General features: G+C 38.2%; 1 protein-coding gene across 1 annotated transcript in view; it reads left to right on the top strand.

Annotated features, from left to right (window-relative positions):
* Positions 1-19,471, top strand: part of NELL2 (neural EGFL like 2) — a 457,184-nt gene that overhangs the window by 45,873 nt on the left and 391,840 nt on the right. Inside the window, exon 3 of the mRNA XM_056117742.1 lies at positions 11,536-11,686. Within this exon, the coding sequence (XP_055973717.1) occupies positions 11,536-11,686 (151 nt within the window). The remainder of the gene's footprint in view (positions 1-11,535; positions 11,687-19,471) is intronic.

Here is a 19,471-nt window from a genome sequence, read left to right as displayed (position 1 = left end):
ATAGCACAGAGGGTAGGGCGTTCGCCTTACACGCAGCCAACATGGCCGACCTGAGTTCGATTCCTCCGCCCCTCTCGGAGAGCCCAGCAAGCTACCGAGAGTATTCGATATGCCAGACACAGTAACAACAAAGTCTCCAATGGAGACGTTACTGGGCCCGCTCGAGCAAATCGACGATCAACGGGAGGGCCTTTACCTTTACCTTTACCTTTACATTGTACTCCATTGTGTAGATGTAGCAAAGTTTCTTTAACCAGCATATTGACATTTTTTTTCCCCTGTAAGATTCATTAGTTCCCGAGGGACAGAAGAGTTTAGGCAGATTTGTATATCTCTCCCAGTTTTTGGTTTCTGGACCACACCCAGTGGAGAATCTCAACCAAGAAGATGCAAGTGCAGTATAAAATCTAGGCTTCTGGGTTGTAACAGCTGCTGAATTCTATAGGTTAGTACAACACCGTGGGTCTGGGAGTCATAGATTTTAGAGGCTGCACAAATCCTCATGCTCTTTTTTTGTTGCATCTCCAAGCAACAAGTTTTCATTCTGATCCTTCTAATTTTTTTTAAATATAACTGGCTCAAAAAGTGAGGAGAGGTGCTCACTAGGTCTGGGCTAGCAAGCAAACGTGGCCGAATTCGTGATGGAAACTCAAGATTGAAGAACTGATTTTACTGGGATGGAGAGGTAGTACAGTGAACACAGTGCTTGTCTTGTACAGACCTGTCCCAGGTTTGATCCCTAGTCCATCACTCCTCACCAGACTGCACACAGAGTCAGGAGTAAGCCTGGAACACCACTGGCTGTGGCCCCAGAGACAAAACAGCACCCTCAATTTTTACTATTCTCTATATAATTTGTTATTTATAATGTTCCTTTCTTTCTTGCAGTGAAAATAAGTGAAAAAAATCTCAATTTCGCTAGGATGATTAATCACGTTAACTGGTGTTTTCTTGTTCTAAAATAAACTTGATTATTATAATTAAAGAATAACAGTAGCACAAACTCCCCAAACTGATGTTTCAGGTGAAACTGGCCTATTATGTGGAAGATGAAATTGTGCATTTCAGCACTTCAGTGCTGCATAATTGATAGGTCACCTGCATTATCTCTTTGACTAGTCAGCAAAGATTTTTTTGTATGAGTCTACTCCCAAGTCTGAAATTGCACAATTCTTAATGTTCACATTTTATATATGCAAACTATATTAGAGGCTCTTATTTCTTATTCATGTTAATTGGTACTGATCAAATGTTAAATTCACGGAAAAGAAATCTTATCTTAATTCTCTTTATCCCTCCCTTCCTTCCTCCTTCAATCCCCCCTCCCTTCCTCCCTCCTTTGCTCCCTTCCTCTCTCCCCCTTCCCTTTCTTTCCTTGTTTCTTTTTTCCCTTCCTTCCTTCCTCTCTCCCTCCTACCTTCTTTCCCTTTCATCCTCCTTCCTTCTTCCCTCCCTCCCTTTCTCCCTCCTTCCCTCTTTCCCTCCTTCCCTACTTTTCCTTCCTTACTTCCTCCTTCCCTCCCTTCCTCTCCATTGTTACTCCCACATTCTCTCCCTCCTTCCTTCCCTCTCTACCTCCTTCCCTCCCTTACTTTCTGTTTCTTTTCTTTTCCCTCCCTGCCTCCCTTCCTCCGTTTCCCACTTTCCCTCCCTCCCTTTCTCCCTTCCTTCCTCCCTTCCTTCCTCCTTCCTTACTTCTCTCCCTCCCTCCCTTCCTTCCTTCCTTCCTTCCTTCCTTCCTTCCTTCCTTCCTTCCTTCCTTCCTTCCTTCCTTCCTTCCTTCCTTCCCCTTTTTTCTTTCCCATGCCTATTGGTGTTTAACCCTGCACTCAGGAGTACTCCTGCAGGCTATGTCATAAGTGCTTCCGGGAGTGGCCACATGCAAGTCAAGCATCTTGCCCCCTATTTTTTCTTATTATATCAGTTATTCTATTCAATATAAGCCAGGACCCATGAAGGTAGAAAGGTGTCAAGCTTTTTGAATGAACATTTTCCACCATTCTGCCTTTATCTTTCTTAGGGATTTTCTATGATCAATTTTAAAGAAAGCAAAGTGACTACATGTAAAACAGTTTTCACCTAAAACAAAGTTTGTAGGTGCCAGAGAGATGGTACAGTGGGTGTACTCTTGACGCAGCTAACCTGGGTTTGATTCCTGGCACCACATTTGGTCACCACAGCTCTGCCAGGACTGGTCCCTGAGTGCAGAAACTGAGGAAAACCCCAAGTACAACCAGCTGTGGCCCCAAAACAATAAAAAGAAAAAATTAGTTTGTATACATTTTTCTTTGCCATTTTGTTACTCCCTTAATTCATTAATAGTTTATAAATAATAATTATGCATACACTTAAGATATATTTGCTTTCTTTAGAATAATTTATAGGAAGTACAAATAGCTTAATGTATAAAGAACTTTATTGTTAAGATGAGTAATTGGTTAATTTAAGCAAATATCATATATCATTATTTAATGTGGTGGTAAGCTGCAATAAGTATAACTGCATTGTAGAAAGGTTCATTTGTGCCTTTCTGCCTAATGCTATGGATAACACCAGTGAAAACTCAAGTTTTTTTCTCTTTTTAAAGAAATCAGGTGTTGTGTTTATTCAAGTTTTGAATACTTTTAGTCAAGTTATGCTTGTTAAATTGTGATAGTCATGAATTTAATCATCCTGATTTACTTAAGACTGATTCTGTGATTGTGCCGCTAGCTGACAAATTCTGTGATTCAGTTTGAAATGGTTTCTTTAACGAAGGTCTAACAAACTGCTTATTTTTGTATCTACAAGTCACAGATGCTGAGATTGTTTCCATAAGTAATGAGGTCTTATTAACAGAGGAATGCATCTATTTTTAAGGTTGTGAATGACATCATAATTGTCATCATCAATCATTATTATCTATTTTCCATATCAGTTCTTCTTATTTGATCTTATTCTTGAGTAGTTTTCCAGTTGAGAAACAAAATGATATAGAAAAACACTATTTTGGCTCATTTAGCCTTTAAATTTGCTGGAAACAAAACAGCTGTTAGCTTCTCTGGTGACCTTCTGAGAAATGCTTTGCATGAGACAAAAACATGAATTTGATTCTACGTAAAGGCAAATGTTAATTTTAATTTTAATACGTAAGATTTAAAATGCTGAACTAAAGCAGAGTCCTCAATTTATTCCTACCAAAGGAAAACTTACTTGGAAAGCCAAATTACTATAAAAATTACTTGATAGCTTGAGATCAAAGTAAAAATAATAGAATAATCTTTATAACATTTATTGTATGTGGTATGTATACAATTTTAATAATTTAATTTTCAGATATAAATTATTGACATGTTGTTTGTAGTTCCTCTATGTCTTGATTGCAGTTTCTGATACTTTATTAGTGAAACTTCTGAGTCATGAATAAATGCTAAAAATTAATCTTTCAGTTGCTAAATCCTATAACAGAACCTATTGTCTGTTTGTTTCTTTGAATGGTTGATTATAGCTTCATTTATTATTTTTCATTATATTTGTGAATGTATGGTTTTTATAGTTTATGTTTACCAGCATAAGCACACATCTTTGTAATCACAAATATCTTGGCTTCTCTATATGTCTCTTTTTTCATCTGTAATTTTTATTATATACGTATATCCATTTTTATGTGCTTAACAATCCTATTAGTTCAAAGTTGCTATGAGGATTCCATGAGATTGCTCATGCTCAAGGACTTTGATAATGTGTATGTAGTGTTAGTTAAACTTTAGAGGCGTTTAGGAATGTTTGTAATATTTTGTCTTGCAAGCTTGTACTATAAAGGCCTGAGTGTATTAATGATGAGTAAAAATAATGATGGTAACTATAAAAATAGGTCTAACTTCAAGTATTCATAATCTGAAGTTAGAAGACAGCTACCTTGTATAGAGACATTAAAAAAGATAAGATTTGGAATATTCTAAGTGAGCAGTTCTATATCAGAGAATAATCTATTTTTATAATTTAATTTACACTTGGTAGTTTTATTAGTCTAGGTAGGTGGGAGAAAAATCAATTTAGGTTTCTACACTACAGATGGATTGAGTCTCATTAGTAGGAAGAGACTCATTTGATTCACGGTGGCATCTGTAGTTATAGTGCTTAAATGCAAAAGCAGAAAATAATTCATGTGGATTTCTTTGTTATTGGAAGACAGACAACACTCTTCTAGTTTATTTTTACTACTAACACAGTAAAATATTCAAAGAGGTTTCAGTCTGACTGTTTTTCAATAAACAGTCATTCTGCTACTACATAATTACTTTATCTACAGTTTATTGTTGAAATCCTCTCCTCCTCTCTCTTCATAGGCACTTACTCTTTCTCTTCATTATGTCTATAGATAATGCATTGCATAATAACATTGTTTGGTTCCTGGAAATTGTTACTTCATCTGCATCTGAGCTCCTCACTCTGTCCTGGTTAGGCCAGGACTAAAATAAATATTTTGATGTAACTGCTTTTGAGTTTACTCATAATTTATTAATAACTTCTTTAAAATGATGGTAACTTTTTTAGTGATCAGATTTCAAGACTATATACTAATAAAACGGAAAATATCAAAACGATATACTTTTTAAAAGTCAAGCAGTTTTCTAATTAAAAAGATGTAATGAACCATAGATACATTGATAAGTTTTACTATAGTCTTTTTAGTTGCTTTAAAGAAACTTTTCTCAACTTGCTTCCTTCTGCATAAGCAATACAGATACTCTGCCTATCTTCTTTAAAAAAGATCAGGTTTACCAGCAACACTTGTTAAAGAGGCTTTCCTTGCTCTACTTCATATTTCTTGCTCCCTTATCAAAGATTAAATGATCATGTATTTGAGGGTGTTTGTAGGGATATTCAACCGTATTCTATTGGTTCACAGATCTGACTTTATTCCAATACCATGCTGTTTTAATTACCGCTTTGTAGTACAGTTTGAAGTTGGGGAAGGTGATGCCTCCCATCTTTCCCCCCCCCCCAAGAATTGCTTTAGCTATTCGTGAGGACTTATTGTTCCATATGAATTTCAGGAGTATTTGATCAGTTTCTTTGAAAAATGTCATGGGTATTCTTATAGGGATTTCTTTGAATCTGTATATTGCTTTGGGGAGTATTGCCATTTTGACAATGTTAATTCTCCCAATCCATGAACAGGGGATGTGTTTCCATTTCCTTGTGTCCTCTTTTATTTCTTGAATAGTGTTTTGTAGTTTTTTTGTGCAGGTCCTTTATATTATTAGTTAAACTGATTCCTAAGTACTTGAATTTCCTGAGACATGATTGTGAACAGGATTTTTTCCATATGACTTTATTCTTTCTCAATATTTGAATATAGGATAGCCATATAGGCTGGGGCGATAGCACAATGAGTAGGGTGGTTGCCTTGCATGCGGCCAACCCGGCCAATCCAAGTTCAATTTCTCCACCCCTCTCGGAGAGCCCGGCAAGCTACTGAGAGTATCTCACCCGCACGGCAAAGCCTGGCAAGCTACCTGTGATGTATTTGATATGCCAAACACAGTAACAAAAAGTCTCACAATGGAGACGTTACTGGGCCCACTCGAGCAAATCAATGAACAACAGGAGGACAGTTGACAGGACAGTTGACAGTTGATAGGTTAGACATGGATTTTGGGTATTGATTTTATACTTGATTTTAGCCAAAAGGCAGAGAAGCTATGGGGTATTGATTGCATAGCCTGTGACTTCACAAGTTTATTGTTTCTAGGAACTTCTTCTTAGTAGAGGTTTTCGGGTTCCAGCTACGTGCAAAAAAATGAACTCAGACCTCTACCTAACACCATGCGCAAAAGTCAAAATGGATTAACATCAGACCAGAATTCATAAGGTGAATTGAAGAAAAGGTTGGCAAAATCCTCCACGATATTGAAGCTAAAGGTATCTTCAAAGATGGAATACCACTGACCAAACAAGTGGAAATAAAGACAAACAAATGGGACTATCTTAAACAAAGAAGTTGCTGCACCCCAAAAGAAACAGCAACCAGGATACAAAGACAGTCTACAGAATGGGAAGGAATATTCACTCAATACCCTTCTGATAAGGGGATAAAATCAAAGATAGACAAGACACTGGTTGAACTCTGCAAGAAGAAAACATCCAATCCCATCAGAAAATGGGGCAATGAAATGAACAGAAACTTTCTCAAAGAAGATATTGAAAGGCACATGAAAAAATGCTATTCATCATTAATCATCAGGGAGATGCAGATCAAAACAACAATGAGATAACATCTCACACCACGGAGACTGGCACACATCAAAAACAGGAAAAGTAACCAGTGTTGGTTTGGATGCAGGGAGATAGGGACTCTCCTTCATAGTTGTTGGGAATGCCAACTGGTCTAACCTTTTTGGAAAACAATATGGATGTTTCCCCAAAAACTAAAAATTGAGTTCCCATTTGACCCAGCAATACTACTTCTGGAGGCCCAAAAATACACAGCAGAAACACCATCTGCATTTCTGTGTTTATTGAAGCATTATTCACCACCATAGCCAGATTCTGGAAACAATTGAGTGCCCAAGAACAGATGAATGGATTAAAAAACAGTGGCACATCTACATAATGAAATGCTTTGTAGCTATTAGAAAAATTGAAGTCATAAAGTTTGTCTATAAGTGGATGAACATGGGAAGTATCATGCTGAGTGGAATGAGTCATAAGGAGAAGGACAGATATAGAATGACTGCAATATAGTAGAAGACTAATATCCATGGCCAGGAAAAACAGGACTTATGAGGACTGGCCAATGGTTGGATCTAACCACTAGTGTATGTGGGGCTGAGGTAGGTAAGACAGAGAAGAGACCAGTATGATAACTAAATGTAGGTAAAGGTATATTCTTGATAACCTTTCAGTATCAATATTGTAAACCACAATGCCCAAAGGGGTGTGTGCGTGTGTGGGGAGAGAGAGAGACAGAGAGCAAGAGTCAGAGAGAGAGAGAGAGAAAGAGAGAGAGAGAGAGAGAGAGAGAGAGAGAGAGAGAGAGAGAGAGAGAGAGAGAGAGAGAGCGCTCCTGTCATAAAAGCAGGCAGGGCATGGGAGGTGGTGGGTGATGGGAGGAAACCTGGGACCATTGGTACTGGGAAATGTACAACGCTGTAACGATAGGTGTTTTTCCAACACCTATCCTTACAGTATGACCTAAAATCCACTCATAAACAGCTTTGTAAGGTCTATCCCACAGTGATACAGATATTCAATAAAAAAGTTAAAAAATCATTCAAAATGAAAAAAAGATCAGTTTGTACTGGTATTTTGGGTTATAAGAGAATGAACATTCATAGTTCTCTAGAAACAGTTTGGTAGGAAAGAGTTTATTTTAAAAATAATTTATTGCCCTAAAATCTTGTTCCTTTTCAAATTTCAGAACTGATATTTTGTGCTTGACTTAGAATATTTAAATAAAGTAAATCAGGGTATATGTGGTCTTGATAATTTTAGAGGATTTCAAACTCGTATTGCTTGTAAGAATAATAAGTATCATAAACCTTGCTAACATGTGGTATTTGTACATATGAAGCACAGCTATGATCTCAATCACTGATTTGGAAGCACAATCTTAGTTCAGAAATTGTTCTCATAACATACAATTTAGGTGTCTGTGTTTTGTTTTTATAGGAAAACTTACTATTACTATGTGTATGAATTATGAAATTCTGAAAACTTGGTGAAAAATAGTAAAATTAATTTTCTTATGTTGTTCCTTTTGAATTTATCCCCTAGGTCTCTTATTCGCCATTGAGCTATTTTGAGGTCTTTTCCCATTGTTTCTTGTTACTTGGATGCTTTCTGCAGCATCTTCAAGCTCACTGATTCTGTCTTCGGCTGTAGCCATCCTACTGTTGAGGGCACCCACTGAGTTTTTAATTTCATCTACTGAATCCTGTATTAGTCACACTTCTGTTTGTAGCTTTCTTATTTCTGCTCTCATTTCTTTCTGTATTTTATTTGCTGTCCGTTCCACTGTTTCTTTTCATGTCCTCCTTTAATTTACTGGATGCCTGTTCCACTATTTCTTTGAGTTCCTTGAGCATCCTCAACATTTCATCTCTGAATTCTTTATAGGAGAGATTGAATATGTAGGAATTCCCTGTTGAGGCTTCTGGGATCTTTTCTTCATCCACACCTTGTGGTGGAGATCTGCGCTGTTTCCTTGTATTGCTGTAGTAACGCAAGGAGATGGGTCCCTCCAGTTCAGTAGCACATGGAGGTGGGTCTCTCTAGTGGGGACACTATCAGTACTGGTTCCCCTCTCGCTGTGAGGGGGATGTTTTCCTTTACATTAGACTTGTTCAGATTCTTGTGTTCACCGTTATTTTGTGAGTTTGGTGAGTATTTTGATTGGAATAGGCTAGTGGACTATGGGCTTAATGTGTTTGGGTAAGCCAGGCTGTCCTTGTAAGAGCTAGGTAATGGAGGTTGCTATATGAGTCCAAAACACTATGAAAGGGGAAACTAACTGGCCTCATGAGTGGCACTGGCCTGGAGGCCATGTCCCCTCCACCTGCCCTCGCCCTGTGGGGGAAGGGCCCATTTTGGTGCAGGTCCTGGGTTAGAATTCTGGCCTAGGTGCTCATTTGAACCCCTTAGCCAAGAAGCGGTCCTCCATTTTACTGTCACTGCTTGCTAGTGCCTGGAGGCCATGCCCCTCAAATTAATTTTCTTATACTTTGCTTTAATTTTTTTGGCATAAGACCAGTATTAGGTCTTATAATTGAGGGAACTTAAAAAGTCTTGCAAAAGAATATGTTACTCTGAGGCTGGAGCAATAGCACAGTGGGTAGGGCATTTGCCTTGCACTCAGTCGACTCAGGTTTGATTCCTAGCATCCCATATGGTTCCCCGAGCACCACCAGGAGTAATTTCTGAGTGCAGATCCAGGAATAAACCCTGTGCATCGCCAAGTATGACCTCTCCCCAAAATAAAGGTAAAGGCCCTCCCGTTGATCGTCGATTTGCTCGAGCGGGCCCAGTAACGTCTCCATTGGAGACTTTGTTGTTACTGTGTTTGGCATATCGAATACTCTCGGTAGCTTGCCGGGCTCTCCGAGAGGGGCGGAGGAATGTTGGCCGCTTGTAAGGCGAACGCCCTACCGCTGTGCTATCGCTCCAGCCCATAGCACAGCGGTAGTAGCGGTAGGGCGTTTGCCTTGCATGCAGCCAACATAGCCGACCCGAGTTCGATTCCTCCACCCCTCTCGAAGAGCCCGGCAAGCTACCGAGAGTATCTCACCCACACGGCAGGGCCTGGCAAGCTCCCCAAAATGGAATATGTTATTTCAATTAAAATAGAATGCAGGACTGCTAACTTTATATATTAGGAAATGAATGTATATGTGGGAAATGCCTTTCCAAAGCTCATTAATAAGTGTCTACTTAATTAGTAAAAGCATCTTTATAATGACTTTTTTGGATTATTTTGTGTGTTGGTGCTCTCTTATTTGCACTTTTTTTTGCGAGGTGCAGTTCATAAGTGAAAAGATGTCATAGTCAGGAGACTGTGTAATGTGGTAGAAATAAGATTGAACCAGAAATTGTCATGTTTATTTTGCTGTTCATTTGTAGGGTGTTCATGTAGAGTCTTCTTCACAGCCAATTTTATTCCTGATTGAACCCAGAGGAAAAGTATTAAATTGACAGGGGTAAATATTTTATATTATTATTATGCTTTTTGTTGATGCGTATTTAATGGAAGCAAGCTTTTTTAAGAAACAAGTTTCCCTACCCACTCCTGGCCAGATATCTGGGGCCTAATTTCATTGTTCTGATTTTTTGCTTATTATTTTTCTATGTGCATCTGTAGGGATTGAACTAGGCTAGGTGATTAATTTTAATTCCGTGTCTTTATGTTATAAAAAGATTGGATAACTTTTTCTTAGTCGATAATTTTCATTTTCACTAAGGTTTTGTTTTTTAGCGAGATATGTTCACTTTGTCACAAAGGAATATTTGGAAATGTGTGGGAATACTGGGTTGGCACAGTGTCTTGGTTGGATGCCATTTTCCGGACTGGAAATGAGTGATGCTAAATGTTCCCACAGAACAGTCTTGATAAGGAAGGATTGTACTCTCCAAAAGCCAATAATGTTCAGATTGAGACGGCTTACCTAGTCTAACTCGAAGTGCAGAATGGTTTGATAACAATACAAACTGTGCTTCTGATCCCACCAATTTCTTGCATTCACTATGAATAGAATAACATTATGCTCAGTTAACAGATGGTTCAAATTTCTGAAGTTCTTCTTGTTCACAAAGTTCACTTCTGTCCTTTTCTGTTTTGTCACTGTCTTCTGGGTGCTGAGGTTGGACTACAAGTAAAGTGTATAGGTTGCAGGGTAAAAGTTTCTGCTCTCCTAGAAAAACGTCCCTTGGGCATAGTTTTTGTAGTTCCTTTAACAAATATGTGTAGTAGATTAGTGGTTTATCCACTGCACAGAAGGCTGAGAGTGACTAATTTCAATGATATTTTAAAAAATCTATGTATAGCAAGCCTTCTGGCTAAAGACATTAGTGTATTATGGTGGCGGCATATAGATTCAAATATAGTTTTCTGTCTTGAGGTGTCAGAAAGGCAAAATGACTCTTTCATGGTCTTTTAGGTCCTATTCTAGGAAGAACATCTTTTTATTCATTACTGTGGCTCACGTGGCTCTGGTAACCAGGATGTAAGAAGTGTATGAGGAGAAAACTTGGGAGCACAGTTCTGCAAATAGAGTTCTTTGATTCTTTGCCTCATCTGTGGTGTATAGTGTAAACTGGATGAAACGATGTAAGGAATTAAAGGGGGGGGGAGTCAATAACCCTTGACCCCAGAGCATAGAAGTGAGAAGGACACAGAGGGAAAGAAATAGGGGGGTTAGTAAGAAGAAGCAGGGTAAGAACAGGGCTCAGGGGACCAAGGACCTAGTAAGACTGAGAGTAGGAGGTCCAAATCAAAATGACCAATCTTGAAAATGTGCCTGTTAGGGAGACATGCTGGAGTGCAGAGAGGATTGGTTGGAAGAATGCCTGGGGACACTCCTGGAGGGAAGAGACACTGGTAGTGGTGCAGGAACATAATAGGCTATTTTTTTCTTTCTGGGTCACACCTGGCGATGCACAGAGGTTACTCCTGGCTCATGCCCTCAGGAATTACCCCTAGTGGTGCTCAGGGGGCCATAGGGGATGCTGGAAATCGAACCTGGGTCGGCCGCGTGCAAGGCAAATGCCCTACCCGCTGTGCTATCAATCCAGCCCCGAACATAGTAGGCTTAACATTGAACTCTAAGTAATTTCTCAATCCCAGTGTCTTAATAAAGAAATGAAAACTTAATATTTGAGACACAAGTTCAGTATCTCATGAGTTTTATAAAATCTGTTGAAAGAATGTACCACTAGAGACTGAAACTTAGTTTTTGCCAATACGTTCTTTATTTTTATTCGATGTGTTGCATGTAAATGATACATTATAAGATCAAATTCTAGTGTATTCTTAATGCATATTTATTTCTTTCCTAGATACTCCTAGAAGTATAAAAGCATCTACTGTTACAGCTGAAAAGTTTTTTCAGAAGCTGAGAAATAAACATGAGTTCACTATTTTGGTGACCCTAAAGCAAACCCACTTAAATTCGGGAGTTATTTTCTCCATTCACCACTTGGACCACAGGTAAGAGGCTGTTGGAGTGCCTATGCTTGTGTTATGCTGAGTTAACTGAACACTAAAGGGAAGTACAAAAGAAGAAACAGAAGATGCCATATGTATGACTAGTTTAAAATATTTAAAATAGGGTCTGGAGAGCCAGTACAGCAGGAAGAGCTGTTCTTCACACATGCCTACCGAGAGGGCTTGGTCACTGGCAGTGCGTTTTGTCCCTTCGGCTCCACCCTAAGTAAGCCCCGATCACTGCCGGGCATGGCCCCAAAACCAAGAAAAAAAAAGAAGGAAAGCAAGAAAGAGAGAAATCATTTCTAAAATAAACTTACTAATTGTTAAATTTGTAATGAGATAGTTTCAGCGTGCGAGCCAAGCACAATATGCTCTTTTGTTGTTATTGCTGTTTTTGTGGGGTCACACTCAATGGTGCCAGGGGCTTACTCCTGGCTCTGTACTCTGGAGTCCTGGAGTCACTTGGGGACCCATATGTAGCGCAGAGGATTGAACCTATCTTAGCTGTGTGCAAAGTAAGTGCCATAATCTCTGTAATTCTCCCACCTTCAGATCAGACTTTTTAGTTTGTGATATTTAATCACAGAAGTTCTATGTTTTGTTTCTTTAAGAAAGTGTTTGGCTTTTGTTCTTTTGGATGTGGACCAAAACAACCAGTGTTGGTGCGGATGTGGGGAGAAAGGGACTCTCCTTCACTGCAGGTGGGAATGCCGACTGGTTCAGCCCTTTTGGAAAACAGTATAGACGATTCCCAAGAAATTAGAAATTGAGCTCCCATTTGAGCCAGCAATACCACTTCTGGGAATATATCCCAGAGATGCAAAAAAGTCTATTAGAAATGACATCTGCACTTAAATATTCATTGCAGCACTGTTTACAATAGCCAAAATCTGGGAAAAAAAAAGAATGCATGAGAACAGAGGACTGGTTAAAGAAAGTTTGGTACATCTACACAATGTAATACTATGAAGCTGTTAGGAAAGATGAAGTCATGAAATTTTCATACAGGTGGATCAAGATGGAGTGTATCATGTTAAGTGAAATACGTCAGAAAGAGAGGGACAGACATAGAAAGATTGTACTCATTTATGGAATATAAAGTTACAGAATGGGAGACTCACACCCAAGAATAGTAGAGATGAGTACCAGAAGAATCAGTCCACAGCTTAGAAGTAGGCCTCACATGCTGGGGAAAAATTCAGCTCAGATGGAGAAGGGGCCACCAAGTACAGGGGGCTAGGAGGACCCGCTTGGGTTGGGAGATGCGGGCTGAATGTAGACTATAGACCAAACATGATGGCCACTCAATACCTCTATTGCAAACCAAACTACAACACCTCCCCTTCAAAAAGAGAGAGAGTCAAAGGGAATGCCCTGCCACAGAGGCGGGATAGGGTGGAGGGGATGGGGTGGGGGTGGTGGGAGGGATGCTGGGACCATTGGTGATGGGAAATGGGCACTAGTGGAAGGATGGGTACTCGATCATTGTATGACTGAAACGCAAGCACGAAAGTTTATAAGCCTGCAACTGTACCTCACAGTGTTTCACTAATTAAAAAAAAAAAAAGAAAGTGCTTGGTTTTAGTGTTAATAGCTGTAATTTTAACCATTGACAGTTTCTGTTTTCAGCATACTGCTTGGATTGCAGCAGTTACAGCTGTATTCTGTGATGTGTGTTAAGTCTAAATACTATCTAGTAATCTAGTATCTCCCAGCTTCTCCTGTGTGATTAGGAGAACTGGTGGGAGTACTGGGAGAAGGAGGGAGGGAAAGAAATTTACTCATGACACTTGGAATTTATATAAATCGCTACTAAGTTATACCAAACAGCTTAAAAGTGATTTCTTTATAAAAGAATAATATGGGGCTGGAGTGATAGCACAGCGGGTGGGGTGTTTGCCTTGCATGCAGCCGACCCGGGTTCAATTCCCAGCATCCCATTTGGTCACCTGAGCACCGCCAGGAGTAATTCTGAGTGCATGAGCCAGGAATAACTCCTGTGCATCGCCGGGTGTGACCCAAAAAGCAAAAAAAAAAAAAAAATTAAACAAATAAAAGAATAATATGTGAAACTTCCCTCATGTTAATTTTTTTATCACTTTCTTCACTACTTGTTATATGTGAACCTTGAGCAAGTCACATTATATCTGTGTGCCTCAGTTTCCTTATTTTTAAAACCAGGAAGATAACATCTACTTCATACGTTGTTGTGAAAAATTTTGTATACGTATAGAACTGTTTTATATTATATATAAGTATCACAATCATATATATAATAAGTATATATAAGATATATATAGCATGCATATTTAGATATATGATTGTTTTATGTATGTAAATTTATTTATATATGTAGCAGTTTAACTGATCTGTTAAGATGATGGCAGAGGTTGCTTAGTGAGGTAATGCAACCCAAGACTTTGCAAATTCTTTTCTCATACTAAAGGAGGGCATAAGCATATGTGTGTAGTGAGCAAAATATGGCCAGTGGACATAGAGATCAAGGTTTCTTAATCACACTCTATCTGCTTTACTCCCAGCTCTTCCAGGCCTTCTTTTATCCCATCTCTAGCTCTAACGATTGGCATAACTTCTTTATTTAAAACTATTTATTTATTTATTTGCTTTTTGGGTCACACCCATCTATGCTCAGGGCTTATTCCTGGCTCTGCTCTAAGGAATTACTTCTGGCGGTGCTCGGGGAACCATATGGGTTGCTGGGAATCGAACCCGGGTGGGCCGTGTACAAGGCAAACACCCTACCTGCTGAGCTATCGTTCCAGCCCCCTGGCATAACTTCTAAGGCACTCACTTGGGTTTCTTTTCTCCCAGATCTGGAGAGGAGGTGCCATCTTAACACTCTCTTGCTAATTTGCTTAGGTTCATTTTAGGAAGACCAGTTTTTATCTCAAGGATTTACCAGGCTTCCCCCTTGGTGAATCCAAGGGAAGACTTTATCATCAGGCTGTTTTTGTTTTTTGTTTTGGCACCAGAATCTGCATATAATTAAGGAAAATTGTTCCTTTACAGAATTTTTCTATTTATCATCATTTATTTCTTCTTGCTAAGAAAATTCCAACTTAAATTTTGGAGACTAAATTTTGGGACCAGCCAGATACAAGGTGAGCACTAGGCCCTGTACTGTCTCTCCCATCCTAAGCACTCAGTTGTTTTGCTTTGAAGCTCCCATTTACCCCCAGTGCCAACCCCATCCTATTTGTAGGAACGTGAACTTGTCCAGACTTCTTCCAGACTGCAAATTCCTAATATCTACGATGGCTCTGCAGCTTCCTGTATTAACCTTTTTACACATTGTGGACTTTCAAAACTGTGTATTTCATCAGCTTTTCTTGAGATTTGATTGGCAGCACTTTACTAGATCTGCCCTCAGTTCTGCTTCCCTCGGTCCGTATTTTTGTTGTTTCCCAGAGTTGAATATACTAACTCTACAATGTTTAACCAACATGAATTTCTTTCAATCAGTATTCTCTTTTATAATAATTATTGAAATAACTTGAAGAATTTTTGTAAGCACTAAAACATAATAGATTTGAACTATTGAAGTACCTGAACTTTGTCAGGTATTCTTGATGAAGAATCCAATGAAGGATTACCAGTTGTCGGGTGGTCTCTTTCAGGGTTATATAATTGTTTTAATGATATATTTTCAAATTTCTAATGGTAATATATTTTATTGTAAAAATATAGAAAAATTGCAAGTATAAATAAATAAAGAAGTTCATACAAGTCATGCTTATTGAAGTTTGAAGTTGGGGGAGAAAGCAATGCCTCTCATCGTTCCCCCCTAAGGATTGCTTTAGTTATTCAAGTGGATTTATTGCTCTATAGAAATTTCAGAAGTGTTTTATCCATATCTTTAAAAGGGTCTTGGTATCCTTATAGGGACTATGTTGAGTATATATAATGTTTGTTGAGTATTGCCATTTTGGTAATAGTAATCCTCCTAATCCATGACCAAGAGATGTGTTTACCTTTACCTGTGGCTTTAATTTCTTTGAAGTATGGATTTGTAGTTGGGTATTTTTCTTTTGGATAGATATTTTACCTCTTAAATTGAGCTGATTCCAAGGTACTTGATTTTCTGAGGCACGGTCTTGAATGAGATTGATTTTTAATCTCTCTCTCTTCTATTTTATCCTTTGCTTATAGGAAAAGAAACGGACTTTTGCATGTTCTTTTTTGTAGCCTGCCTCTTTGAGGTACAAGCCTATTGTTTTTTTATGAGCTTTTATGAAGAGTCTTTAGAGTTTTCTAAATTTAGTATCATAATCTGCAAGTAATGAAAGTTTTCCTTCTTCCTTTTCTTATCTGGATACCCTCGATATCCTTTTCTTGCCTAATTGCTCTGGCAAGTACTTCCAATACTATGTTGAATAGAAATGGTCTGAGTGAGCAATCTTGTCTTGTGCCTGATCATAAGGGGAGGGACTCTTTCATTTTAATCCAGCTTATTTGTCTCTCTGTGTAGCTTATTATATATTTTGTTTGGCAGTCCCCTTAGAATAATTAACTATGCTCCTTTTTTAAACTTTAATAAACAATACCATGCTGAATATATTTATGAAAGAATCTTCTGTTAAACTAATTTCTGAGTGAAGAGCCAGGAGTAACCCCTGTGCATTGCCAGGTGTGACCCCAAAAAGAAAAAAAACTATCTTATTTATGGCTATAATTTTTAACTTCATATTTATTTTGTGCCTTATTTCACCTATTTTTGGTACTATCTAGAAGTTTGATGACACATATAAAAATGCCATGTTTATATATCTTTTCATGACATAAAAACTTTCATTTACATTTGTAAGTTACTTGTTTTCCTAGTAGCATTTTTAAGGCTTTCCACTTGCTGGCTGTGTTTATATCACTAGCATTTGATGGGGCTTATGAATGGAAATATGGAATGCGTTTTTCATTCCATACTCTGCCTTTACAGTGTGACCTTATACATATTAAAATTTTTTTGATCATCAGTGTCCTGTAATTTTATATAAAGTGCTTAGGAATACCAGAGGAATAATTCCACAAAAGTTACATGATAATGAGTAGTCAATATTTTCTTTCCATTTTTGCAGATAAGTAAGACAGTCCTTGAACACACAAAGTTGTTGAAGTTGTCATAAGAATAATTAGGAGTAGGATTTTAACATGGCTACTGGTAGGTTATAGAACCAGCCTGCTGACATCTTGCTAGGTTGTCCTTAATTGTCTGTGAGAGATTGTTACCCATACATCTTTTTATAGCATCACTAAACTTGGTAGTGACAGAGTTGGTATCCTAGCCCACTTCTTAGTCTTAAATATGGTATTTTATAGCTTTATTATCTCTTGACCTCCTTTCATGCAGAAAGGTATTTTGTAATTGTATAAAATATATAATTTTATATTGCTAATTTCCCTTTTAAATCTTCCTGATTTTAGCTTTTTTCTTTTAGTCTTATCCTTACTCATCCTTGTTCATTTTATTATTTCCCAAAATTTATTATTCTCTGCTCTTTTTTTTAACCAAAAAAATAAGGTGGCTTATATAAGACCTCTACAGAACAAGATAAAAATAAAATGAAATGAGATATGCAAATAAACTCAAAGAAAAAATAGAAACCCAGTTTAATGATTAAGTGAATGAAATTATTTCTGGACCGTGACCAGAGACATATGTCATTTTATGTCAAATGTAGTGTGTGTCTTTAGAGGAAAGCATTCAAAGGCCTTCAGTCAACTGGTGTTGTCATGCATCAGTGCACTTTGGAAAAGGGAAATCTATAGTGATGCCATTAGTCCGCATCTAGGTGTGAAAGTATTTGTGGATCTATTACTTTGAGTCCCTGGTAGTGTGCATGACACATGATCTGGCTCTTGCATGGTCTTCACATGGTTTATGGAGTTCCATGCTTCCTCAGAGAGGAGATCAAAGGAGTAGAGTCTGGGTTGGAATGATGCTCAGTGGGCTGGAGTGATGCTTTGCCTGCAGAAGGCTGGGCTTGATACCCAGCTCCATGTGGTCCCCTCAGCACCTTGAGGAGTGACCCTGAAGCACTGAGTCAGTTCTGTACAGCCAGGCTTTCCTGCTAAAAATACCAGTCTTACACCCTCGGTAAAATCTTGATAAAAGGTTATGTCTGACAATATTCTATGTAAATTGCTTTTTTGTAGGATACCTCTTGAGAATAATATTGAATTCAAGTTATACTTCTCTAATAAACACCTAAATTGCATTACCCCTTATTGATTTGTGAGCATTAACTGTTGAACCTTAATGCCAATTGAGTTGGTGGAGGAAATTTGTACATTTTAATATTTAAAAAGTGAAGCCAACAAGGCCATGTCTGAGCAAACAGTACCCACCTCTGCTTGTGCATGATGGACAGAGGCAGAGAACAGAGACTAGCTTTTTCTCAGGAGTTAGTACATTTTGCTCTCAAATATTGATGGGCAGATTTTAAGCAATGTATGTAGAATTTTAGTTTTACTACACATTTGAAATATTGCACATAACGTTTTACAGTGCATTTGAAAATAAGGAAAATCACAAAGAAGGAGTCTAAATCATCTGTAATCTCTCCCTGATAGGTTCTACTATTATTTTCAGTTATAAATGTGTACATAAGGGCTGGAGCAATACAGCAGAAGATTGCCTTGCATGCAGTTAACCGGGTACAATCCACATATTGCCCTCCACACCCCACCAGGAGTGATCTTTGAGCACAGGTCCAGAAGTAAACCCTAAATATGTCATGTATGACCAGCAAACTAAAGAACCAAATTAAAAAAAAATACAAATATCTCCTTAAGGCACATATACATACTATTTAAAATATTGAATTATAGAACATATTATGTTTTTAAGATTTGGCAAAATATTTTGAGAATTTTGCATGCTAATTGACACTTATCTGAAATCTAGATTTTTAAATTACTGAAGAGTATTTCATCTCTAGACAGAAATCAGGGTAATCAATTTCGTATTTGTCACTTAAAAAATCCCCAGTGTCAAAAGCAGTGTCCAGTTTTGGCCAGTCTAATTTAAGGTATACACTATTGACAAATGAATGAATTTATGTGTCCTACAGGATGGAGAATAACCAATTAAATACTAAAGAATGCCTATCAGTATGAATATTGACCTGTCATCCTTTGACTGGCGGTGATTTTTGCAGGTCCAAGCTTTCCATAAGCCCTTTCTGATTCACAGAGGAACTTTCGTGTAGCGTTTTATCCTTATCTCGGGTGGTAAATGGGATGAGTGGTGCATTACAGGAGCACATTTTCTTACTTGCTAGGTAGAATGCTCCCAGTACCTGGTTTATTTCTGTAAATTTAGATGCTGACTTTGACAACAAATTATTGGTATAGATAAATATTAAGCATTTATATTGTTAGCAGAGATGACGTGAGATGGCTGTACCTGCTGTACCTGCCCTCTGGTACCAAGCTTTCCACATCATGTAACAGTCCTTGACTTCATTCTTACCTCTGCTTGGTCTGATTACAGTGAGCACCTGACGGCCATGCCTCCTTCTCGGCAGCCGAGTTAAATCGAAAGAAGGCAGTAAGAAATAGAGACTAGGGAAATCAGATTGGCACTGGCAGAGCTAGAATTAAGTGATATTATTCAATGGGAGCATAAACGTGTTAGGCACAGTTGCTGGTCTGTTTATCTGTGAGTCATCCACTTCCTCTCTCTGCTTGTTCAAAACCCTTCACGTACTTCAGATCTCTGCTGGCATCTCCATGAAACACTTTCTGACCTTTCCAGTATATAAATTT

The sequence above is a fragment of the Sorex fumeus genome, unplaced genomic scaffold (genome assembly GCF_029834395.1).
Source record: "Sorex fumeus unplaced genomic scaffold, SorFum_2.1 ptg000036l, whole genome shotgun sequence".
NCBI lineage: Eukaryota > Metazoa > Chordata > Mammalia > Eulipotyphla > Soricidae > Sorex > Sorex fumeus.
Note: the sequence above shows the minus strand (reverse complement) of the source record. Positions and strands in the feature narration are given on the sequence as shown.